The sequence below is a fragment of the Centruroides vittatus genome, unplaced genomic scaffold (assembly GCF_030686945.1).
Source record: "Centruroides vittatus isolate TY-2023 unplaced genomic scaffold, ASM3068694v2 scaffold_1431, whole genome shotgun sequence".
NCBI classification, from domain to species: domain Eukaryota; kingdom Metazoa; phylum Arthropoda; class Arachnida; order Scorpiones; family Buthidae; genus Centruroides; species Centruroides vittatus.
Window position 1 is genome coordinate 538,988 of NW_027122678.1, and position 26,957 is coordinate 565,944.

The following is a 26,957-nucleotide window of genomic DNA, read 5'->3' on the forward strand; positions in this document are numbered from 1 at the left end:
TCTGACATTGGATAATATGTAAAATTCAAAATCTTAACTTCTAAAAACAAAGACTAATTTCTCATCTCTCTTGGGAATTTTATTGATAATAAAATGGATGAGAAATTGAAGAATATGTTTGATGAAACTAAACATTTATAAATAATAACTATAAATCAAATATTTGTGTAATAAATGAGTCATGAAACCTGTTGTTCTAATATTTTGTAATTATTTACATAAAATACATTGAAAAATGAAATCATAACATATATATAGTTCTTAAATCCACACATTCAATGAAATTTTAAACATTTAATAACTTAATTGTTTCAAGTACATTAATTTGCAACTATAGCTGATATGAGATACAGGTATAGTTAATCTGGATTTTTTTTCCTCCCTTCTGCAAACAGACAAAAAAGTAATAGCTTACAGATTAAATATGCCTGTTTTCTTGCAGAAATACATATACCAATTACAGAATTTTTCATGTTAATGAATCCGATTGAGACCATAAAACTAATCTGCACATTTAAAGACCGCCGACCAGATTCCGGTACGGGTGATGACGACCTAAATATGAAATATTACAAACTACACATGCTTCAAATTCACAGAATACTGTACAAATAGTTCACTAAATGTTATCTACATGTATTCTTTTTATCTATTGCACATTGCCAGAAACACATTCTTACATGAAATTAAAAAGAAAAATCAATCAGGAAAATTGTAAGAAAAGTATCTGGAAAGACAAGTGCATGTGAAAGTTTCACAACTTTGGATATAATCATGGAATGTGGTATATCCTATCCGATTAGAATGACCTAAAGCCACGGACATACCAAAAATCCTTTTAAGTATTGGAAATTTTTTCTTTTTTTTTATATATATATACTACTCGATACAAATCTGAGATTCTGGGTTTCCATCCATATATTTTGTTTTGTTTTTCCTTTATATTTGAATTTGAAACACTTCAAAAATGATTAAAAATGATGATTATATGTGAATATACATATTGCTTGGAAAATAAAATCTCCTGTACATCAAATTCTGCATAATAAAATAAACAAAAAAAAATTAAAACAGTTTTACCTGACGTATAAATTGCAGATAATGGTACCGTTGTAATCTGCACCTTTCTATGCCCAAAATACATATTGAACCAACCTTTTTTCGAGTGTTAAGTTTATTACAACAATGAATAAAACAGGAAAATGTGCACAAAATAGCCTCAACAAAATTATTAACATCTATCAGCTTGCTTAATGTTCAGCCTCTGGTAGTGAGGATTAGGGCAACAATCAACCCATACAGACCCAATACTTCAGCGAAGATCAGGATTAGAATCATTCCGACGAACAACCGAGGTTGCTGTGCAGTGCCGCGAACACCAGCATCGCCGACAATTCCAATGGCAAATCCAGCAGCTAATCCACTTAATCCTACACTGAGTCCTGCACCAAGTTGGAGAAAACCTCTATAAATAGAAATTTAAATAATAGAGAATCACTAATTTTTTATACATTTGAAAACTAAGATAAATTACACCATTTTTCTACAGTTATTAAAAATATTCAGACTCATTTATTGAAATATAAATATATAATTGAGAATTTCGACCTAAATTTAATATCTTAAACAATAAAAATTATACAAAGTATTAGCTTTCAGTCTTCTGTAAGATGAAGAATAGGGCTGCCCATAAATTAACACACATGGGTGGGTGAGTTTATAGGTAATCGTTACAATGTGTTACAAGGGGGGCATGATTCATTTTTGTTTCTGAAGTGTTGCTTAGCAAATCATACTGTTTATGTCAGCGTTTTGTATGTTATATATGTAAATACAATAGCCCCTTGTTATACTGCACATTTAGAGAGACAAAGTAAGTGATATAATAAAAAGAGTTGTAACATCAGTACTCCCTGCTGTATATTATTGTTAAGCACAATTAAGGGGTTGATCAAGGATGTAAGTTTCATAACTGTTGGCAGGGTTGGGAAATTTATTTTTTCTGAAATAAAACAATACATGTTTTATTCAAAAATCTTTGTTTTTTTTGTTTTAAAACAGTTTTATATTACATTGTAAAACACTGTTTTAAATTTTTAAAAGATGTTTTATTATATAAATTTAGTAAATAAACTTTTTCTGACTTCTGCTAAATGTGGGCATGGAAATGGGGGATTTTTCTCACTCTCATGGGTCATGAAAGCATGTGACATGAAACTTTTATCTCTAAGAGGAGAGTTCCTGACAGAGAATGCCAGTTCATGCTGTTAGCAACACAGCTAATGTATTGTAATATTACTTGGATGGAAAAAACATTATTATTGTTGTTACTTGTTAAGTAAAAAATGAATGCAGGAAGAAGGCTTGATAATATCTGGAACCAGTACAAACTAATTTCTGGAAATCCAGGAAGACCAACATGCAGGGTGCAATGCAAAATATGTATGAAAGAAATGGCTGGATTAGTTGCTCATAAAAAAGCATATTGAAGATAACCACCTACAGAAATTGCAACAGCTGGGTACCATTATAATTTTTAAAATTTTCTATAGCTTGCTATAAAGTTTTCCATGGGTCACATGCCACAAAATGTAATTAAAGGTTTTGTGGCATGTGATTACCTCCAGTAATTCAGAAAGGAGACATGGGTCATAACTCAATTCATATAGTATACAATTACATATCATAATCATTGTAAACTGTGAACATACAGAAGTGTGTAAATTATTAGACTCAAGCATAAAGTGTATTATTTTTGGTTCTCATCCTAAAGCATGAGTTAATCATTTATATATATTATATATATTTTTAAGATTTTAAATTACTAATATATATATATATAGTAGTAATTTTAAAAATTTACACCTAATTAGTAATTAATTTATTGTATCTATATTTATTATTTAGATTGGCAGGAGTCAAGCCAGGAGCCTGAGTCTGAGACCAGTGTGAAATGCTCCTCCACCAGTTCTGGCTTCACTAGTGGCACTGGCACTGTATCAAAAGCAAAGTGAAATTGCAACACATTGATTCATTTATTGTGAAAACCTCGACTAATCAAAAAATGCAATTGGACGTCCAATGCGCAAAATTTATATATGCCACCAATTCAGCCATTACTCATGTAGAACATCCCAAATTTATAAAATTTTGTCAGATGTTGTGACATGGATATAACCCTTCACACAGAAAGGAAGTTGGAGGACACTTGCTGGACATTGTATACAATTCCATTGAGAATGAATCAGCTGATGAGTTAAAGGTTATTAGTCTGTATGGCTATTAATGAGTGCAGTAATATCCATTATGTTATGTTTTTGTACTCTTAGAGATTTTTTGTTAAGTATAAACAATGAACCTGCACATCACAAACATATTTTAGAACTAGCACATATGTTATGCTATTCCTCCTTTTTTCGAATATGATTACAAAACATACTTACAAAAAAGAGGTATCGATGGGCAGTCCCCTATCAGGGAATCTTTGTGAGATGGTCATTAGGTTATTAGAAAAAATAGTCTTACCTTCTTTCCTTCCTAATATTATCATATACAGAAGGTACATCAATGATATTTTTATATTGTGGAAAGCAAAACTTATATTTGGTTTTGCTTTCCACAATATAAAAATGAATAACCCATATGGACTTTTAATAAAATTAGACCAAGCCAGCCATTCAAGGGCACACTTTTTAGATCTCAATATCAGTATTATAAACAGAGTTATCCATATCAATATTTATCATAAACCATCATACCTTCCTTTGTTTATACCAGTGAACTCAAACAACCCATATATCTACAAAATAGCTGCCTTTCGTGCCTTAACCAAACATGCTTTTACCCACTGCACGAATTACGAGGACATATTAAAAGAGCTTAAATGTCTGGAGGACATAGCTAAAAAACATGGTTAGAAAAAAACATCTTATTTGTAAATTAGCAAATGCCTATTCCAACAGGGGTACTGCTTCTACACCCAATAACATTGTATCGCAAAGTGGGAATGCTCACAACACATGCTGCATAGTTCTAGATTATAACCACAACATGAAAAGCTTATATAAAGAAATTGCCTCTCACAGAGGTGATAAATTAGCATATAGGCATGTTTCCACTATCTATAACATCCTCAAAAATGGAAAGGACAACACCAACATGCTTAGGGTTCCTGGCATTTATAAGATTATGCTGAGAGACAATAGATTCCAGCATGATCTTGAGTACATTGGAGTCACCACACGATCTCTCAAAGTAAGGCTGGCTGAACACAAGTACGATATCAGTAAAGGAAAATACAACACTGCCCTAGCCAGGTATTTTGCAGACAACAACATTCAAGCCCATCTAGACCAAGCTTCCATCATAAGATGATCTAAGCATGACGACCAAATAAGGACACTGGAAACTCTCAAAATATTCAAATCTGTAAAGAGCAGCCATTGCATTAATTTCAAAGAGAAAGGACAAGTATCTTATGCCTGGCAATCCTTATACAAAAGGGAACAGTCAAATTAAAAAAATTATGTTGGAGAGATTTAAATTCAATTTAAATTTAAAAAATTTTTTAAATGAAAATTGTTAAACTAATTCTCTTTATGCATTTTTTAAATAATTCTTAAAAACATTCCATTTCCGCATTCCAATTTAAAGAATTCTGAAGATGACTTCCTTTGAAGATTGAAAATGTTAGAATTTGCAATAGATTATCCTGGAATTTCTTTTAAGGTTCAATTTGTTGCTATTTTGTAAGATATATTCACTTGCAGAGTTTGAGCTACATTAGTTACAAAAAACAATTCTGGCTAATCTAATTTCAAAATTGTGTTCATTAAATTCATTAATTTTATACATCTACTGATGACATTACTTTTATAGTGTTCAAAATGACTTGCAACTTGGGATCACTAGTCATGCAAGCAGCCAAAGATAGATTGATATGGCTATCCTGGTGTGTGCTAAGGATGGTAACAGACAGTATGAAGGATGCTGTGTGCCACGCTTACTACCCAGAAGCTATGCCTTCAGTTTTAAAATACTTGGCAAAAACTAGCCCATTTCTGTAACACATTTGCAGAGTCTGTACTAACTAATATCACTCCTCTTACATGGTGGCAGTCACTATATGACAGAATTGATGAAGCTCTTTTAAAATTAGTTACAGAGCAGTGTCTTTTTCAACAGGAATTGAGAGAATTTTCTCTACCTATGGACCTGTTCATTCAAAACTTAGAAATCAACTTGGATAGGAAAAGGAAACAAAGCTTGTTAAAGTTTTCAAGCATCTAAACAAATACTAATGAGTGTTGTATATTTCTGAAGAAAAAAAAAAACAATTCTTCAAGCTGAAGAATCCACTGCTGTCAATCCTGTTTTGGTGTTTGTACGTGTGAATTTTAAAAAATGCCATTCCATAAAAAACATTTAAAAATGCTATACTTTATATTAAATAAAACATTGTACATTCTTGAGTCTTATGCTGAAGTTTTTCTGCTTTTTTCTATTTTACTATATCAAGTGTTTTATTTCAAAAAAAAAAAAGTTTTAAAACATTTTTTAAACCTGATTGTTGGGGATGAGAATGTGTGACAGCATTAGATTAGGAATGATAGTTAACAAGTATAAAAATGGCTTTATGTAATTTATGGACAATCCCATAAAATTTGAGATAAATTTTCTTACCTTTACATCTTGGTAAACAATCTGCAGGATTTTGAGCAATCATCCACCTTATAATACTTACATTTTCAAACTTTAAAGCAAACATTTTTCAATATTACAGATATAAATACCAGGGTGACAATTATGACATATGTAGGAGAAACAATAAATTAAAAAATAAGAATTCTTCATATTTTGTCTTTCACAAATTAAAGATACAAAAAAATATATTAAAAATGTTGTATATCAAAGCAAAGAGACTCAAAGAAAAAACAATCCACTAAAGACTCATCAGGCTATTGTTGAATCCTGAAGGTGTGAAGGATAAAATATGAACACATTTTTTAATTTATTGTTTCTACACCCCACAATTTTTCAATATATTTCTAGAAAGTTTACATCTTACTACAAGTACCTGATTTTATATTTAAAAAAAAAACAGGTGTAAAACAAGAAAATGTATTAGAAATAAACAGATGAAACTAGTGTATGTATATTATTTCTGGCACAAACTATTTCAATAAAAAATAAAAAATATATTTAATCTATATATATAATCGAGATGAGTTGTTGATGATAATCAACACAGAGCTCAAACGGTTAGGAGTTGAAAGTTGAAATTTGGTACACAGTTAGGGTACGTAGTTAGGCAAGTGTTAAGTAACAATGGAATTGTTAAGAGAAAGCAACGGGCAAGATGCAGATGCAGTTTTTTCGTTTTTGCAGGAAATCAAACATATTTTTAGACCCATCTAACAATTCTCGAATTAGTCTGGAAACAGGGGGACCAAATTCTTGCATTATGCAAAAACAGGTAAGGTTGACTATAACGTAATAATCTTAAACTTCGCTATTGTTACTTTGCCCAAGCAATGCCGGGCCTACCTGCTAGTTTTTAATAAAATTCTTCCTAATATGATAAAATCAATGTTGAACTATTCAGTAAGCTGTTTCTGGTAACTATAAATTAGTTTTGGACTGAATATTTGGCATTATTTGATATCCAGGTACAAAACTATCTTGTATTAGCCAAATGTTATTTTAATTTGGGGGAGAGAAAAGAATCCAGCAAGGAAAAATAATCCATAAACTAACATTTTCTACCACATTCAACAGTCACCTTCAGATTAAATGTATTTTAAAAACAGGACATAAAAAAAACTTTAGTAACAATAATTCAGTAGCATTTACAGTGTTAAGACTACAACGTCATTGGTTGCCTTGGATAGAATATCAACAAAAATGTAAATGTATAATTGACCAAGATAATATTAAAATATCATTTGTTTTTAAAAAAATATTGTATTACATTTTGTAATTGTTTGCTCTTCTTTGAGATATTGTTTATAGGATAAACTTAGTCCTGTGAATGTAATGATGAGGTTCAAAATATCAAAATGCAAATACAAGAAAAATGAAGAAAACAACAAAGTAATGATTTAAATAATTTTTAATACGAGTTTATTGTTTTTAGCATTACACCTCAGATGAAGAATCACCTGAATTTGAACATTGTTTTTCAGTGCAACAATCTTTCAAATTACCCAAATGAGGATTGGAAAAGGCACAGTGCACAGTGATCTTATGAGCCTTTTTGATGTCCAAAGTTGAAATGGTGCTGGATACATTCTCGTATCATATTTGAAGCTATGAGGTATGAGCACATTCTTTGAGGAACAACAGTTGTTTTAAGGAATGGAAAACAGAAGGTAAAAAACAAAAGACAAAGAGGATACATAAATATAAGGCTTAGAATTTTATTCAAAGCATAAGAATATATTACACAAACTCACACTGATTTATTCTACAGCAAGATCAAGCAGAAGAGAAAATTAACCTTGTACATTGTTAAATCTTATTTGCAGTTTCATTTGTGGAGTAGAACTGACATCAGAAAAATTGCATATATCAGAAACTGTGCTACTAATACCAATAATAAAGAGTAACTCCATATAAACGTTGGATTTATGGACTATCAGTTGCAAAATTATCATTTATGTTCTTGAACAACAGAATTATCTGCTAGATCACTCAAAGATAACCTTATATGTACTCAAGAAAACATGAAAAATCTATGTCTGAATCAGGCGCTATCTTTAGAGAGTTTGAGTATATGATGGAAGTATCTCTAACTATTGAATTCTACAACAAAATTGTTCCATCTAACATGAGTAGAGAGAAATCTCTTATATCCAAACTGATCAAAGACAATCAAAAATTTTCAAATTATTGAACTCTACTCAAAATCTTATCTTTCCCCACTACAGAGTGTATATTTTTTTAAATTAAGGTTGCCTTGAAGTTTGTAGAAGAGCACAATACATCAACCATTGCTGACATGAAAACAATGAAGCATTGGTGTGACATAGCAGCTCATTAGCAAATTGAAAAGAACAAACTAACTTCAACACAATACTTTCAAAATTGTAATAGTTAAGCAAGCATCAAAGTCAAAATAAATATTTCTTATACATACAGTAAGGAGATATGTTACAGTCTTATTTAAAAATTATAATACTCCCTTATCTGGAACACTTGCCCACATTAGTTCAGATATGGGAGTCTGTACTTAGAGAAAGCATCAGAATACTATGAAGCATTCTGATACTATACTTGAAAAGCAAGCTCAAAGAAATAGAGGATTTTACACAAGCAATATAAAATTTGAAATTCCAAAGAAAGAAAGAAATGAAAAAACTCTCAAATCATCTTATGTCAAAATGCTATTCAATGATGCCAAAAAATCAGAAAAGTGAAGGGTAAAGAACCATACAGTGCACAAAATAAAATGATAGTATCCAAGATGTCCCAGAATAAGAAATCCAACTGGATATTCTGTGTGTGAAGCATATTGTTCTAATTTATTAGTCTTGTGAATGCATGCATGATCTTGGTTACTCTTATAGTTATCAACTAACATGTATGTACTTTTATTTAAATAATTTACAAATGCACAAGTTGTGAACATGCCACATATCAAAAGTTTTTTGGTTAAATTTGTACCATTTGAATTTAAGAGATTAACCAGACAATAACTTATTCATTGAATGTAATCAAAAACATGTTTGTATGTTAAACTTAGTGATGTATATAGGTTAGTTTGGTTTGGGCATGTCTAATGAAATAACCAGTTTAGATTTATTAAGAATAGTTTTTAATAAATGTAAATTTATGTCAAACTGATTCAACAAGAATATATTTCAAATTGTATTGTTAAATAAATTCATAACAGCATAACATTCAGATATCTTTAAAATAAACTGTACACTTTATTATTATACAATAAACCAAATATCTGAAAACAATTTTACAAAAAATAAATTAAAAACTATTTGGAAGAATTTTAAACTTAAAAAAATAATAATTATTATTAGCAGTTTCATGATAATACAATGACAAGTTTCTCCTATGGCTAACATTTTATATAATCTCTACTGCTTAATCAATTCTAACATGTTTTACTATCACATTTCTCCTCCAAAATTCAATTTAATATAAATAATTCATATCTGTCTCTTACTAATGCAGACATGACCTCTCATTGGTAAATCAGAAATTACATCATTTCACATGATCAATGCTTTGTTAGAAAATACTATAAATACGGATAGGTAGCCTCTGTTAGGTTGCATATCTCTGTTGTTGAGGCAATTCAAACTAGTAACAGTTTGAGGAAAAACAGTGCACTAGATTTGCTGTGCATAAGTGAACAGGATGCAACAAACTTAATATTGTAAATATATTTAGTAGCATTTGTTGTAAAGACTATAGTATATGAGAATGCATCAAAATAACATCACTTTGCATGCAACAAGCTATAGATGCTATATGCAAGAACTTAAATCAGACTTAATGCATCTGAGTAAGCCTAGAAGTTGTTATAAAATAAATCACAGTTGAAGAATAACACAAAAATTTCCAATCTTAACATTTCCAATTTCAGCACACAATCAAATGTGATGTGTTTTGAATAATTTCAAAAAATTAATGCTTGCCCATTCAAACATCCCCCCAAAATTTAGTCAAATTTACATGCATGGAAAAGAACATTTATTTATTAAATTACAATTTTATGATCTAAAAACCAAAATGTTCAAATTCAGTTCATTGCTTCTGGAAATATTTCTGACCTCTGTCAATTATTCTCCACCCTCTTAACTGACTAAATTTAAACTGTAAAAAGTAATTGTTTCAATTATTATAATTTTTATTTCACTCTCTATTACAACAGTAATTTTGACCTTTTTACTTAGTAAAACTAAGTATTACAGAAAAATGTTTGCTGTTTTGATAAACATGCCATGCCATCACACTGTGTCTACAATTTTCTTACTGCATCATTCCATCTCACATGAATGTTTCAATTAACAAACACAACATTATGAAATTAAACCCAATTTTAAAATATATTAATGTAACTTAAGCACCGTATAATAAATTAATATATTCCAAGAATTTTGTTATTATAAAAAACAAAAATCTGCATTTAGTTTATAATGAAAATTATTATTAAACATTAAAATTGCAAAATTAGAAATTTTGTAGTTTACCATTTTCCACAGCAGCATACTTTAACAGAGATTTTATGCCACAATAAAACATGTAAGTATAGGGTCTTTCAATAAGAGGTGTCATTTTAAATCAACAGAAAAATGCAATATTTTCGTAAAAAGTGGTGATATTTTTATTTTAATCCAACATACAAACTCTGAGGTTAGTAATGAAACACAATATCTGCCAAATGTCCACCTCAGTTCTTCTTACAAATGGTCATTCTTTTAATGAAATTTTTCATCACATTTTCACATAATACTGGCTGTATTTCGCCAATAGCAGCTGTAATATTGTCTTTGAGTGCTTGAATCATTGCTGGAGCATTGGTGTAGACTTTACCTTTAACATAGCCTCAAAGAAAAAGTCTAATGATGTTAAATTGCTTGATCTTGGCAGCCAATTAAAGTTTCCATTTTGAGAAATCACATGTCCTGGAAATTTTTCATACAATAGAGCCATTGTTTCACAAGCTGTGTGGCAGGTGGCACTGTCCTGTTAGAAGTAAATGTTGTCTGCATCTATAGCATCAATTTTAGGCCAAAAAAGTCAGTCAACATCATTTCAACTCAGTCAGTCAGTCAACTTGGTTTTCAGCCACACTCTCAGCTACAGCGGTGATATTTCCAGGTGATTTGGCCGAACTAGCACGAGTTGGAGTGTTCACATCACTAACATGTCTCAGACATTCAAATTTATTGATTAAATTCACTATAACTGTGCAAGAAGGCACTTGATAATGACCAAAAGTAGTATGAACTTTATGACCCATCTCCACAATATTTTCACTGTTTTTGTAGTGAATTTTCACTATTTCAATGCATTGTGCAACTGTGTATCAATCAATATTTGAAAACCTCCTAGTTTTTACTTGTCAAATGTCACTGCAATGACAGATGTATGTTGACAATTGAAAAATGGCGAGAAATTTAAAATGACACCTCTTGTTGAAAGACCCAGTATTTTGAGAAAATAGTTGTGCTAAAGTTTTCTGAAATTTGACAAATTATGAAAAGTATTAATCAAGTTAATAAATAATTTTTTTTTATGGCAGTGGATGTCTTAAATATTCAATTTTAGTTTAAACAAGAATACAAAGTAAACTTCATCTTTTTAAAAATCAGTTTTTATGAATTCAGAAAAACTTTTCAGAGATTTGATATTCTCTATTTACAGATAAGTTATTTTCAAAAGCTTTTCAGTTCAGACATATGAACATTACTGTACTCATTGTTAATATTTTAATTGATATCCATGCATATTGTGATAATTGTGCATGGATATTACTATATATACTACTTAAAGATCAAAGCTTTTGAAAAAATTAAATATATGCAAGTATTTTCAACATTTCAAAATGCCATTATGGAAACATAGCATATACAAAACTCAAGTAACAATTTTTATAATTTTGTTGTGTTCTGTAAGCACAAATCATATCTTAATTTTTGAGTGAATATGAGTTTAAGATGTATATTTTACACTAATAGATGCTTGTTTCAAACCCTCTGTTTTGTAGAAATTGTTCTGAAAACTTCTGACTTTAAAGGCAAAATTTCTTATTATAAAAATTGTAAAGCAAGAGATTTATTTTCAACAATATATTCTGAAATTATTTAGACAGAAAATCTTGTATGCAATATTATCTAATTTTTAATGTTTGAAATAAATTATATGCATTTCTATACTTACGTATATAATTGATATCCATCGGTTGGGGGCTTGATATTATTTGCAATAAGTACCGATACAACCAATCCGTAAATAGCAATGATACCCGCCATTACTACGGGAATAATTGATTTCATGATTAATTCTGGACGCATTACAGACATAGCTGCAATTCCAGTTCCACTCTTTGCAGTTCCATAAGCTGCTCCTAATGCTGAAACAATAAAATCAATCATTAGTTACTTTAAAAACCACTTATAGAATTTTACTATCTAAGACGTTCCTTTTCCATTAACAACAAATAATTTCAGTATTTATACTACTGCATCTTATACAAATATTTTAGACTGATAATAATGAAAAGCAAGCCAGTCATTCAGCGTATTATATATTATCTGCTTCTAAACTTGTCTTTATTGACCCCAATAAGAAGCAAACAGTACTTATTATTAATAAAAATAATGCTGCATAAATATAGTGGCATTATAAGAAATGTATCTGCTAAAAGATTTTTAGATTCCTCCAAATGTAAACTGAATAGAGGGTAAATAGCATTAGTAACTCAGGCATATCAAAATACAGGTACTCCTCACTTTATGACCTATCTGCTTAACGACCACTCGCACTTACAACCAATCGAGTTTCAACCTGCAATTCGGTGAATCCCCTTTCTTGGCTAGAGTGTCGGTCAGTGGCAGACGGTGACATGCGCACTAAGCGTACTATAATAGGCTAATAGTGTACTATAATAGTCTTTTTATGAATAAATTTGAAGTTTGTTGCATAATTTGTATAATTTTACAACGATCCTATATTCCAGGGCAGGCTCCTCGCTTATCGACCAATTCGCTTAATGACGTAGTCGTCGGAATGGAACTCTGTTATAAAGTGAGGAGTACTCGTATGTATTTAAAATGTATATTTACACAATATATAATTTCATTAAATGTTATTCAGACACTGTAATTAAATAGTTAAAGATTTTACAAAACGTTTCAGTCGTTTTTAATAAAGACCTCAGGTAGAATATATATTCAAACTTAGCAAAAATAGAATATAATGAATAATTTTCTGAATGTGGAATTTTGGTCTTTAAAAATTATCAAAAATGTTCATAATTAAATTGTTTTTACTATTTTTTAAAGGTTTTGTGCACCTATATTTCCATATTTGCAGTTTCTGCTTTAATGAAACATTTACATTATTTTTCTTACATTAGTTTAATTAAACAATAAAATACTTAAGGATATGAAAGATGGCCCATGGTTTAATCACTAAAAACAATAAAATATTTCTATTAACACAAAATATCTGACAAAACCTGAAATATATATGTCATTTAAACACACACAATATAATTTAGCATATGAGTGGATTGAGTGGTTTATAGTTTTTAATGATTTAATACAGTTCAATTTCCAGCTATAATTTGGCTAACAAACATTAATATGGTAGTTGACCAGCATGAATAAAAATATAAGATCTCACTCAAATTTTAATCTTTATTTTAACCAAATAAAATTTTGTAAATTTTAAAAATCAAGGAGTCTAAAAAATACTTAAATCTCTCTTTTAAACTAGCGAGTTAAAATTACTCGGTTTTTCCCAACTTCGAAGAAACTCAAAACATGTAAGTGGAAAGAATTGAAGTTAACAATCACCTCTTACTTTATTAAACCTTTTCACCATATGCATTTCACTTTACAGCCTCATCAGTGGTCATTTCGTTTAACATTATCAGTGCTCTTATATTCTATTAACGTATCCCAGCATGCATCTACGCTGACTCCCGTATTCAAATTAATGGTATTTGCATAATTATTAATACAATAGTGTTCCACAATACGTCTTATAAGTACATTTTCTATTTTATACAATATTTTTATATTATTACGATCAATACGTTTTATTTAATTAATAAAGGAAATACTACAATTAAGAAGAATCCTTTGGATGTGGCCGGAGTTGTTTATAAACTACAATGGACATGTACAGATAAGAAGGTTTGGCGAGACAGGATGAAAACTCTGAATAAGATTGAAAGAGCACGAAGCGGCAATACAACTGAAAAGAATAGAATCCCCCTGGTATCAACATTGTTGCAATAAAATTTGTACTATTGACCGTAATAATATAAAAATATTGTATAAAATAGAAAATGTACTTATAAGACGTATTGTGGAACACTATTGTATTAATAATTATGCAAATACCATTAATTTGAATACGGGAGTCAGCGTAGATGCATGCTGGGATACGTTAATAGAATATAAGAGCACTGATAATGTTAAATGAAATGACCACTGATGAGGCTGTAAAGTGAAATAAATATGGTGAAAAGGTTTAATAAAGTAAGAGGTGATTGTTAACTTCAATTCTTTCCACTTATGTGTTTTGAGTTTCTTCGAAGTTGGAAAAAACTGATTAATTTTAACTCGCTAGTTTAAAAGAGATATTTAAGTATTTTTTACTTTTTAATTTTTAAAATTTATAAATAACCAATCCCATTGCTTTTATTTATTTTTTATACGTTGGTTAAAATAAACCCAATCTATCTGATTCATACTGCAAATGTAGATTTTAGCAGTAAACATTACTTATTTGCATTATAAGAAAGCAAAAAAATGACTCAGTTAAAAGTATCTACATTCTTTCACCTTATGAATCAATACATAAGAAGGTAATTACTTCAACACAAGCTTGCTCATCACCAATCCATTATGTACTTGAGTAAACTTTTATCTGTTTTATCACTTGATTTACATGTGCAATGGTTACGTGGTTTAATTTGGACTATTACCATTTAAAAACATCAGAAAAATTTTGTTTGCAGCAAGAAATGTATTTTACAGTTTTGCTATTATTTGGTAGAACAGAAATAGCACTGTCTAATAGTGTAAACATTTAAATCATAAAATAAATATTTTATTTTAGAATTTCAATTAAATTTTACATTATATTTTAATATATTATTGCAAATAAGTACAGACAAAATCAATAATGCATCTTAAAATAAAAATACTGTAAATATGGTATAACAGAATGTGAGTATATCACAAATCAATATGAATATATTAATAATGAAAAACTGTTTAACTACTTTACAATTAAGTATACAATTTCACTGTTATTTATCAAAAAACTATATAAAGTATATTTTAAAAATTTGTTTAAATTTGAAGATTTTAATGTATAATATTCAATATACATTAAAGTCTAAATTTTTATGCCCTTTCACTTTCTATAGCAAACTTACTTCAAAAGTATTGCCAGAATAAAACAAAGCATTACAACATATCAACCTGAAAAACCTTTTTCTTTTTCATCATTAATACGATGTTTTCACTTAGTTTAAAATTCTGTTAACAAAAATTTAATTACAGCAGTAAATACTAACCTGATTTCTAAATTCCCATAACAAATAAAATCCTGTACTATTGCAATATTTGAATCATCCCAGTATTATATATTTCTTCAAAGTACTTTTGTGATAAATTCAAAAGTTGCTCCAGTAGAAGCAAGAAATAGGAAGAGACCTCATTCCCAGCATCTGTTTTTCCCCCACAGTTATTTTGTTTTATCATAGTTGAGCAGTTTAGTAATTTTTAATTACAATTTCAATGTTATCTTATGAACTTATTCTTCACATTATTTGTAGATTTTAGTTCTAAGACTATCATTTAATATCAGACTTATTATATTGAGGCAAAGAGAGACAGATCGAAAGGAAAAGAAACACCTTTTCTCCACGTATATATTTTTATTGTGGAATGGATTATTCTTCACAGTTTATTACAGTAAATTCAATACTTTGCTTATTTTCATCATTCTCTTTTTTAAAAAAATTAATTTAATATTAAAAAAAATGTACGGTATCACAGTAATGAAAACACAGCAAAACGTCTCTAACTCAAAACACCGAGGAGCAGGAAAAAACAATTACAGACGATTCAAATTAGAGAATAAGAGTGAAAAATGCCAATTCTAAATAGATTTGTATTATCTCTCTTGAATTATATAAAGAATCTTTGATAGTTTTGTTTTAAATAGCCCATGTAATGCCTTTCAGCAAAATGTTCAATGTAACTAATGAAGTCTAACAGTTTTGCAGGTACATCTTGTTGAGATAAAATGAGAGGTTCTCTCACTTTGGACTGGTATGTCTTCAAATGGGTGTTGGACAATAGAAAATCTAAATTGGTAATGCAAATTGGAAGTGTAAACTAAAACACAAATACATGCTTGGTAAGATATTTGATAAAATAACTCAGTCAAGATTGAATTTTATAACTGGTATGTCAAAAAAAATCTAAGTGAGAATTATTTTTATTTAAATTTTTAAAAGTTCTTTTACTTTATAAAAAGGAAACTTTAATACTTGTCTACTTTTGGCTATTTTAAGCTATTATCAAAGAAATTTGGCTAAAGCATTCACCATCTCACCACACTGCTTGTGAGAATATGTTTATACACAGTGCGTTGTGTTATGCGAGGCAAAACGATTTTCACATAAGTGTTCTAGCGAATTCCTGGATATTTCCTTAGATAAATGCAGAAATTGTTACATTTTATATACTTCCATTAAAAAAAAATCTATTGATTGTCAACAGTATCAAAATGAGAAACTAATGATGTATTGAGTATATTCAGAAAAAAATATTGATATACTATCACCATCACTACAAGATACTACACTTATTCGTTGTGTTAATAATATGAAAGAATATGCTTGTAATTAAGTATTTATAAATTCCAATCATCCTACTAAAGTTTAGTATCATGCTAAAATCATGGAGTGATGGGTAAATAAATGTTTTGCAATCTTTCAGTGTCACTAGATTATTCAGATGGACTAGGACCAAACTAAAATTTTTCCATAAGAGATGAAGGAAAGAATACTTTCCGATATCTGAATTCCCAGAATTTGAATCATTTTCAGGTACATATTATATTCAGATAATGATATTTGACTGTAACTGTATTTCTATACAAACATAACATTTAATGTTACATATTAGTGTAGCCTATAGCTGCTGAAATTTTCAAGCAACTTTTTAGGCCATGACATTTCAACAACATAAAAGTATTTGAAGTATGCATATATAATATCTAGGTCTTAATATAGCATTGACAACTAAGTAAATAAAATTGGAGTTTTAAATAAGACTTGTAATGCAATGTAATATTACATTTACAAAACTTAAGAAAATTCTTAAATAGACAATACAAAAAATGTGTCTTCTGACTTTGTCCTTTCACACGCACATGAAAAAATATCAGTTCCACAGCAGAGTCAACCTTTCATTTCAAACTACTCATACACCTCAAACATGCAAAACATTAAAAGATCCCTCTGGTGATGGCACAATATGCATGTAAAGGACAAAGTGAAAAGACATTTTTTTTGGAATTTTTATACATAAGAATTTTCTTAAATTACCAAGACAAATTTTTTATCTAATACTATATAATTCAATGAGTCAACTTAGACTCCTTAAAACTTATTTGGTATTTCTGAAATTTTCCAGTTTTTGAATAAAGTTTATCAACAGCACTTAATCCTCTCCTCTTGAAAAAACTGTCCCCCACATTTATCTCCTCTTATCAGTTTCTACAAGGTGATTATTATTTATCTTCTATTACTCATTATTGAGAGATGAGTAACATATATTTAATGCCACTCATCTCTCAATAATGCTTCAGTTTTGGTACCGATTGCCAGATTAAACATTTTCGAAAAATTGATCAAATTTCTTTAAAATCAACTTTACTTAAACCAAATAACTGAAGCAAAAATGTTCTACTATTGTGAATGTTTTTAACGCCCCCTTCTGGGCTCTTCTTCAGGCTTTTATGTAAATCCGTTGCATGCTGTTCATTCAATTCCAATTTAGAAGGCATTTGATTTCTGATTCAAAATGTGCATGTATTCCAAAATATTCAAATATCACATATTAATATGAGATTCGAAATGCACACTAGATTCAATTTAAATCATTATAAAACCAATATAAAATCAAATGCTATCGTCGATTAGGACTTGCCATGCTGTGGAAAGCGACATTTCTTCTTTAAAATTAATGCATGTGGACTTGCAAACCTGCCTTAAATATTTCCATTGCCTCCAACACTTTGAGGTCCATAGGGATTGTCGTTCATTCCTATGTATAGGAAATACATAATGATATCATCATCTTTTGGAGGACGAAACCAGATCTTAAACGTTTTATAGACGCAATGAACAACAATCCCTATGGACTATTTGTTGAGATTGAACAACACAGCCCAGAGTCCACTTGGATGTGGACATCATAATTGAAGGATCAAACATATACGCTGCTGTGTATCGAAAACCAAATGCTGTCTCAATGTATATTCCAATAAGATCCTGTGATCCCTTTTCTTATAAAATAAGAGCCTTCAGAACATTGGTCAGGAGAACATTCACACACTCTTCCACTATGCAGGCATTAACACAAGAAAAATAGAAGAAATATAGAAGAGATAGCCATTGAGCATGGATACAACAATCTTATACGTAGGTTATGTGAAAGCTACAAACATACGCAAGAAGTGGCATCTAGTACAGGGGTGGCCAACAGTTTTTGCTCCCAGGCTGTATTGCAAAGAAAAATTTTTTCACAGGCTGAACGAAATATTAAAATTAAATTAAATCATGTTAAATACAAATACGCTGACCTGGGCACAGGTCAGGTTTGTTCAAACAGAAGTTCCTGACGCATGCGCAATGTCACTTTACAATGCGAAGAAACGTACAAGCAAAAAAAAAAAAAAAGGGTTGACAGGCAGGCAGCACTGTGAGTCACACGTCAGCATAAACAGAGTGACATGGTGGACTGGCAGATGAGTTTCAGTGAGTGTGGGATTTTTCATTCTTCAAATAGTGTAAATTTATAAACAGACGAGTACAAAAGTTGTAAATCTCTACAATGGAATTTTTTTTTTTTTTTTAAATGAAGAAGTATCGTGAATCATTCATTCGACCAATTATTGGAAGTTAAGTAGCTAATATTGAAAAATTAATTGCAGGCCGCATAAACCCATTACGTGAGCCGGATCCAGCCCACAGGTTGTATGTTGGCCATCCCTGGTCTAGCAGGATGGAAATACCAAACAATGAAAAGGAAAATGATAAGAAGAGGATCCCCTCACTTATAACCCGCATTTAAAATCAATGTATAATGCAATTGCCAAGAAGCATGAGATGAATATAGGGTACAGGAGATGTCCGTTCATTTACAGCATACTAAGGAATGGAAAAGACCATCCCAATCTGGACAGATCACTGGGGATCTACAGAGTCCCGGTAAGAGATGGCAGATACAATAGAGAAATAGTATATGTTGGCATCACCAGACTTTCATTAGCGGTAAGATTAAAGGAGCATAAGTCAGACATACTACACAATAAATCCACAACAGCCCTTTCGACTTATGTGACGAACCCATACATCACAGTTCACTTTAACGAAGCATGTATCATCCTCACCACCCTGCATCATGATCACCTCAAAGTGATGGAGGCAATGGAAATATTTAAGGCAGGTTTTGCAAGTCCACATGCATTAATTTTAAAGAAGAAATGTCGCTTTCCACAGCATGGCAAGTCCTAATCGACGATAGCATTTGATTTTATATTGGTTTTATAATGGTTTAAATTGAATCTAGCGTGCATTTCAAATCTCATATTAATATCCGATATTTGAATATCTTGGAATACGTGCACATTTTGAATCAGAAATCTAATGCCTTCTAAATTGAAATTTGAACATTGAATAAACAGCTTGCAACGGATTTACGTAAAAGCCTGAAGAAGAGCCCAGAAGGGGCGTCAAAAACGTTTGCAATAGTAGAACATTTTTGCTCCGGTTATTTGGTTTAAGTAAAGTTGATTTTATATTCATCCTGGTGTGTTAAGAAGTTAAATTAAAATTTCGTTAAAAAGAAATTTCTACCATAAATGAAAATATAGAAATTCTATTAATTCAAATGCTTTTAATTTTTTATTATTAAATAATTTTTTTGAAGAATTTGCTATTGCATTTTCTCTTATTGATTTCTTATAATTTAAAAATAGGAAAAATACTATACTTATAAAATTAATATCAATAATTTATCATCATCAATATGCATTATATTAATACATATAGTCAGGCCATTATATAGAAGTTTTGGTTTGTTTTATGTTTCTTTATTGAAGTGTTTAACATATACAGAAGTGAAATTCAAATTTATTTACATAATATGCATATCAAAAATACACACATAATTAAGTTAACTGGGTAGATAAATAGAAGATATTTCACTCTATTGCATTTTAAATTAGTAACCATAGAGTAAATATTACATACATACAGCATGACAGGTATTACCATTGATCAAGATCACCATCTTAGACTGTACTGCAAGTACAAGGGGTGTTCAAATGAAAAGGTATGAAATGTCGTCGCAATCAAACTGGTTAAAATGGGAATATGCCGCTTTGGGATACCGAAGTGAGACATCTAGGGACATGAATGTAGTGTCCGGCGGAGTTGTGCGTCATGCACATGCACCCGCACATGACGCAGGAGAGAAGCAGGAAGTTGTGTTCCGTCCAATTGACATGGCAGTGCGTGAGGACATCATGGCATTAACATTGCAAAAGTTGACGAATGAAGAGCAGCGAGGTGTTATCAGATTTCTGACGGATGGTGGCCATATACAGGGGAGACTGTGTCCGACAAATCAGTGAGAAAGTGGAGTGCCCATTTTTGGTATGTTCGAGTAATGACCTGAGACCGGGCCAGGCAAACACAATAATCATGGCCGAACTCATCGACAAGGTGAACGACCTGGTGAGAAATGATCGGCATGTCACAATGCAAATGTTGGCAGTTATGGTGGGGGCCAGCATTGGAACAGTGTAGACAATTGTGCACTATATGTTGGGTTACCAGAAGGTGTGTGTGCATTGGGTACCGAAGAAGCTCAGCGAACCGCAAAAGGAACTGCGTATGGGTTTAGCACTGCAACACCTGTTCCAGCATCATGAAAACTTCACTTTCCTGGAGCACTTTTCGTCACCGGTGACGAGAGCTGGTGTCATCACTTCGAGCCAGAGACAAAGTGGGACAGCATGCAATGGAAACATGCATGCTGTCCCACTTTGTCTCTGGCTCCCCCTAAAAAATTCAAAGCTGTGCCCTCAGCAGGCAAGGTGATGCTCGTCGTCTTTTTCAACGTCCGAGGTCCGATACTCGAATTCCTAAAGCATGGAAAAACCATTAACAGTGACATGTACTGTGAGACACTCCATAGCCTATGCAAGTCCATCAAGAGCAAACAGCCTGGGCTGCTCATGGAGAGAGTGATTCTGCTCCACAATAACGTGCATCCACACATCTCCAGGGTCACACAAAGTTACCTGGGCCAAGTTCAAGTGGGAGCAGCTTGAGCATCCGCCCTACAGCCCGGACATGTCGCCCTACAACTTCCATCTGTTTGGCCTGCTCAAAAAACATCTCAAAGGGAAGCGCTTCAACTCAGACGACAAACTGAAGGACATGGTGGAGGACTGGCTCTTGTCATAGCCATAAGAATTCTGGGAACAGGGAATCCTTTGGCTCATTAAACAGTGGGATAGTTGTGCTCAGGCTTCTGGTGATTACTTTAAATAAAGACTTCAATTATACCCAAAGTGTCATTATGTACCTTTTCATTTGAACACCCCTCGTATAAGCAGTTTACTGAATAATTATCTTTGCAGTTTCAGAAGTCATCTTTTTCATTACATGTCTTCACTACTAGTCTGCTAACATAATGAGTACATGTGTATTTCACATATTAATCTGTATTATTTTGCTTTTTAAGAAATCTGACTATATGTCAACTTGTTTGCTTGGCAGTGGCTGTACACCTTGCCTTTCATTGCTTTATAATTTCACTTATTTTAGAAGTTAGTATTAACCTTTCAACAATAAATTTTGTTTGCACTTTGATTGTATCATTGTAATATTATTATTATTTTTTCCCCTGTATTCTTGTTGTTTTTATTTACACTGTATACGGTATTTTAATTTGCCGTATCTACATTCCTATGTATTGTAATCTACACTCTCATCTATTGTATCTTATCATTTGTCACGCTTGCACCTGGTTATGTTATACTACTGTATCAGGAACATACCTTTTTGGTATTTTATTCAATAAATAACTAACTAACTGTGTAATTTTGTATTATTTTGAGTTTTGAGGTCTGTTACTAATATGACCTATTGTCACTCATAACTCTTGTAACATTAGTAAACATTAACTTTTATAGCTGTTGTCTAATGTATTGATGGCTTAATGTCTTAACTTTAAATTTAAAATTTCCAAAATGCTCCTTCAATAAAGTATAGCTTTTAATCCTTATGGCTAAATGATGTTTTTGGCTTTCATCAAAAATCTACTTGAAATTATCTTGCCTATTACAATTTATTTTCCTTTCTGTCTACATCAGGGATGGGCAACCTGTGGCCTGCATTAATATTTTTTGTGGCTCGTGTTGCATAAAATATGTATAAATATATCAATTTCCCAGCTTAAGGAAGTATGCAGCAAAAATTCAAACGTTATTTTTTACAAGTTATGTATGTGAATAGTTGTTTCTCGCAATGAATTTAGTAAAAATTAAAGCAATAAACCAGCTAACAGACTCACATCAGAACTAATTTAAAACTAGCAGTGACTACCGTATTTTACGGACTATAAGACGCACCTGAATTTTGGAGGCAATTTTTCGAAGAAAAAAGTGTGACTTATAGTCCGTAAAATATGGTAATATTTAACCAAATATTTCCAATATATTACATTTACATCAGTTCCAGAACCTAAATTAAGTATACCCTATTTTAATTTATAATTATATATGAATAAATAATTGTGATTTCGTAGAATTTTTTTTTCCTGTTGTATGTGGCTTGCATCAGTTCAAAAGTTTTGAAATGTGGCCTTTACATAAAAAAAGGTTGCCCATCCTTGGTGAATAAAGAATGAAAACTTGGTAAAATTTAGTGAGGCATTGTTTTTATCTTATCTTAAAACAGAATAAACAATTACAACCTTAATCCAGCAATTAATTATAATTAAACAACAAATGCTTTTGCCTGTATTTATCAGCTATTTTCTGGTTCAGAATTAAGAGTGATCATAATTAAAGTATCCCTATTCAGAGATATGTAGAGAAACATCTACTAGATGTAAGTGGACCAAACTCAATAATACTATCCAAAGGTGGTGCTGTAAGACAAGTAAAAAACCATGACGTGTGGACTTCAAAAATTGCTGTATGAACTGGTGAATGTAAAAAGCATTTAAGCTGCTTAATTTTTAGGTCTTAAGAAAACAAGTTCCAAGAGACTGGGCATGGAAAAACACTGTCTCAAACAAATTATAACATTAGCAGTGCAATGGAAATTCCTGAATGTAGCCTCCATTACTGTCTATTAGAACTTGCAAAGGCTAAATAGTGTGTTGAATTGTAAAATGTAACTGATCTGTAATGTTATTTACACAAAGTTTTATTCTGTCTTTTAAAAGTCCAATTAAAAACATCCTGATATATGATACTTGAGACTTTGCCAGAACCAAAAATCATGGGGGTTAATATCCAGGAAACAAGTTAACAGCATCACACCAATCCTGATGGCAAGTTTTGAAACTAAATTTCTTTTTCACAAAGATTGTTTCTGCACATCTTGAATAATAGTATTATCAAGTTTGGCCCAATTATGCCCAGTAGATGTCTCTCTAGATGCATGTAAACGTCATGCATAAATTTGATAAAACTATCTTCATTTAAATAAAATGATCAGTTAGAATTAATTATAAATATGAGTACTGGTTAAAAATAACAATCAGTAACTAGTTCTGTGGTTATGAAATATGGCAATGTTGGCCAAGACATGGAAAGTTTGTTTTACATCTTAAAAATTATTATTATAAATAGCATTCTTGAATATTTTCAAAGAAATGTTCACTAAATAAATAATACCTAAAAAGGAATTATATATTGAAGGTATTTCTACAAATTATTACAAATGCAGTCAACAAATCAATAACCAAAAGGGCATTAGATGTGGTGTGGGTTCAAGTAAGAACTTTAGTCCATAAAACAAACTAAAGAAAATTTATCAGATGCTTGATTAGTGAAGGAGAGTAAGACCTCCAAGCAATAATTAAAAATGTTATTTTACTCATTGATAAACATCTGTGCAAAAACAAAACCAATTTAATACTAAGAAAATCCTACATTAAAAATTAATTTTTTCATATAAAACCTTTTGACACTTAATATCTGAGAAATTTGAAATTCTCTTACAATCTTTCAAAGTAAAAACAAAATTATTGAAAGAATATAAAACCAAAATATTAAGAGATTTCAGGCAAAATATTTTTAAAAAGTTTAGTAAAATTGTGTCAAAAATTAGGTCATGTGAGAAAGAAAAATTATATTTAATAATTTGATACAAAATATTTTTCTTTAAATTTTATTATTAAATTATAAAAACTCTGATAAAATGAGAAAGCAACTATTAAGTGATGATGCATGCTTTATGCAAGTTTAACCTCAATAAAATAAATGCTATTTTTTGTAATTATGTGACTATTGTTCTCACTCATGTGAATATTATAATCTTTATACTGCAAGTTCTCAAATTTAAATCAGAGTTATAAAATTCAAGGAGCAAAATATTATATAAACAATCTGTATATAATAAAGATTATTTTTTTTAATATTATGTTAATGTATAACGTATGTAATCATGTTACTCCAGCACAAAAAATTTTAATTAATGCTTTCTACTCTAACAAAGCCTGTTAAGTATTATCACTAGTCAACAGAACTAGAGTAAATGTATAATATTTGTTGTATCATTTTTTTTAAATGTAAACCAACAGGAATTAAATATTTTATACTTATAATTAAATTTACAACATTTATACATTTTACATATTTAAATTCAAAATATGTAAAATACTTTTTCAAATTTTAATTAAACACGACTAATATTTCGGTATCATCGAATGATGCAAAAATAAGAAACAACTTTATATTACAGCTATTCAATATTTCTATTGTAACAAGCATTGGCATTACATTTAAATAATTATACTGAATGTAATACTTAATACTTAGTAAACACAAATATTAATTTATTTACATTCAATATAGCAGGTGTTTAATAAATATTTCAGGTTACTCACTAAAATTAAAAGTAGGGTAAAATAAAATGAGTATGCAGGAAGTAGTTACAAATCAGTCCTTAAATAAAAAGAAAAAAGAAGCACGTGATCTTATCAAATGTTGCTAAGTTGCACATATGCCAAAGCATATACAATCTGTAGCAGCTCTGGTCATTCACATAATTAGTTTTAATCATGGTCATTTTGTCTTTATTAAATATGAAAATATGGGCATAATTATCAGGGATTAAAAAATTACTAAATCGTCAAAAAACATACATAAATTTTTAGAGTTGTGGATATCTGCGTATTTATTTCAGTCTCTGGTTAATATTATGAAAACTACAAAATTGTAAAAGAAAAAAAAAAAACTCAAAAACTGCATGAAATTATATAAACAATGACAATTTACTTCTAAGAGGCATAGTAAAATTTATTCACTGTCATCTGTAAGCCAAATTAAATACTATTTCACACAAGATTTATAATAACAAACAATTTTTTAAAATATCAAATTAACCAAATTGTAATAGTAAGTTATGAGTAACATTAATTTTATTCGACATTTTCTTAAATTTTAAACTTTAACTCGAGTTTCGTACGAAAATGGTAGAATGAAACTTGCATATTTTTTATCATTTTGCTTACAAAATATTTCATAAAAAAATTCTACGCAATGATTTGCATCATTACGTAGAATAATATAAAGAAAATAAACACTAGCTTTATCCTAAATCCGAAGACATATTAATAAAATGAGACTTCTAAACACTAACATTTATTTTCATTTTAAACATAAAATAATTTTCAGATGTAAATCTAAAAGTGAAACCAAAGTAACTTATATTTTGCAATAACCAGTATGAGTTAATTTTCACACAATTACTCATAATGCAATACCTGAAAACACATGAATCATGCCAATTCAATAAATAAAATTTATAAAGTCAAAACTTTGAAGGTTAATACTATATATTCATGTATTTTTCAAAGGTTTTAAACCTAGTTCTAGTGTATATACATATATAATTTTCAGTATTTATGTATATATACTAGAACTAGACATAATTATCAGTCTTAATGCCTAGTTTTAGCACTGTACATGCATAATTTAGTGTTTAAACCTAGTTTTAGTCCTCCATTGATTAATATTCATATATTTATGTCTGTATAACCTAGAATTGAATTCCAATGATTTAATACTTTATTTTCATCCAATTCTGAATAATAAATATTAAAAAATAACGTATATTTACTTAATAAACTAACTGTTACTTCTATTATCGATTAGTATTATAGATAATGACGTATAAGAATTTTTTAAATCGACATAACGTAAGAAAATGGCAATTGTCTTTCATTCGGAAGCCGGCAATAGGAGAAAACTTATGTCTCACCGCTAAATATCATGGCTGCGGATGCTCCCATCACACCGAAAAATGGTCCGTATACAGGTGCAGTTTCGTATGATGCGGACATCTTCTGCTTTATATGATCTAAAACGTCTAAGAGTTAATGATGAACCGGAATGATAGTTAACTTCAAATGCAGAATAAGATGGCGAATGACTGGAGAATCACGTGACTTTATCGATCCGAAAGCGACGACTACGCGATTTTCGTTTTACGAAAAATAATAATAATAAATATATTTTTTTCAAAAACATTCTTTGCGATTTCGTAAAATTATTTTATTTCGTAATTATTTATTAATTATATAAATACGTAGATTGTTTATTTGTTTCGTACTTTACGCGTAATTTCGTTATTTATGTAGTGACGAACGTATTCGGTATTACCTATTCGGTATTTCTGTAACGTATAGTACGTAATTTTTCAGAAAAGT

General features: G+C 30.2%; 1 protein-coding gene across 1 annotated transcript; it reads right to left on the reverse strand.

Moving 5' to 3' along the window:
• Positions 1-274: 274 nt before the first annotated feature.
• On the reverse strand, positions 275-26,720 carry Vha16-1 (Vacuolar H[+] ATPase 16kD subunit 1). The gene is made up of 3 exons (XM_067284639.1): positions 26,510-26,720; positions 11,905-12,097; positions 275-1,465 (listed from the first exon to the last, which is right to left on the reverse strand). Exons 1-3 carry the CDS (start codon positions 26,589-26,591, stop codon positions 1,258-1,260), a joined length of 483 nt encoding a protein of 160 aa, XP_067140740.1. The 5' UTR covers positions 26,592-26,720; the 3' UTR covers positions 275-1,257.
• Between the last annotated feature and the right edge of the window lie 237 nt (positions 26,721-26,957).

Bases quoted from the DNA above. Each gene is read 5' to 3' on its own strand.
- Vha16-1 (XM_067284639.1), bottom strand. From the start codon at position 26,591: ATGTCCGCATCATACGAAACTGCACCTGTATACGGACCATTTTTCGGT. The intron at 12,098-26,509 runs GTGAGACATAAG...TTATTGTTTCAG, and splicing joins CGCAGCCATGATATTTAGCG to CATTAGGAGCAGCTTATGGA. The intron at 1,466-11,904 runs GTAAGTATAGAA...TTCTATTTATAG, and splicing joins GATGGATATCAATTATATAC to AGGTTTTCTCCAACTTGGTG.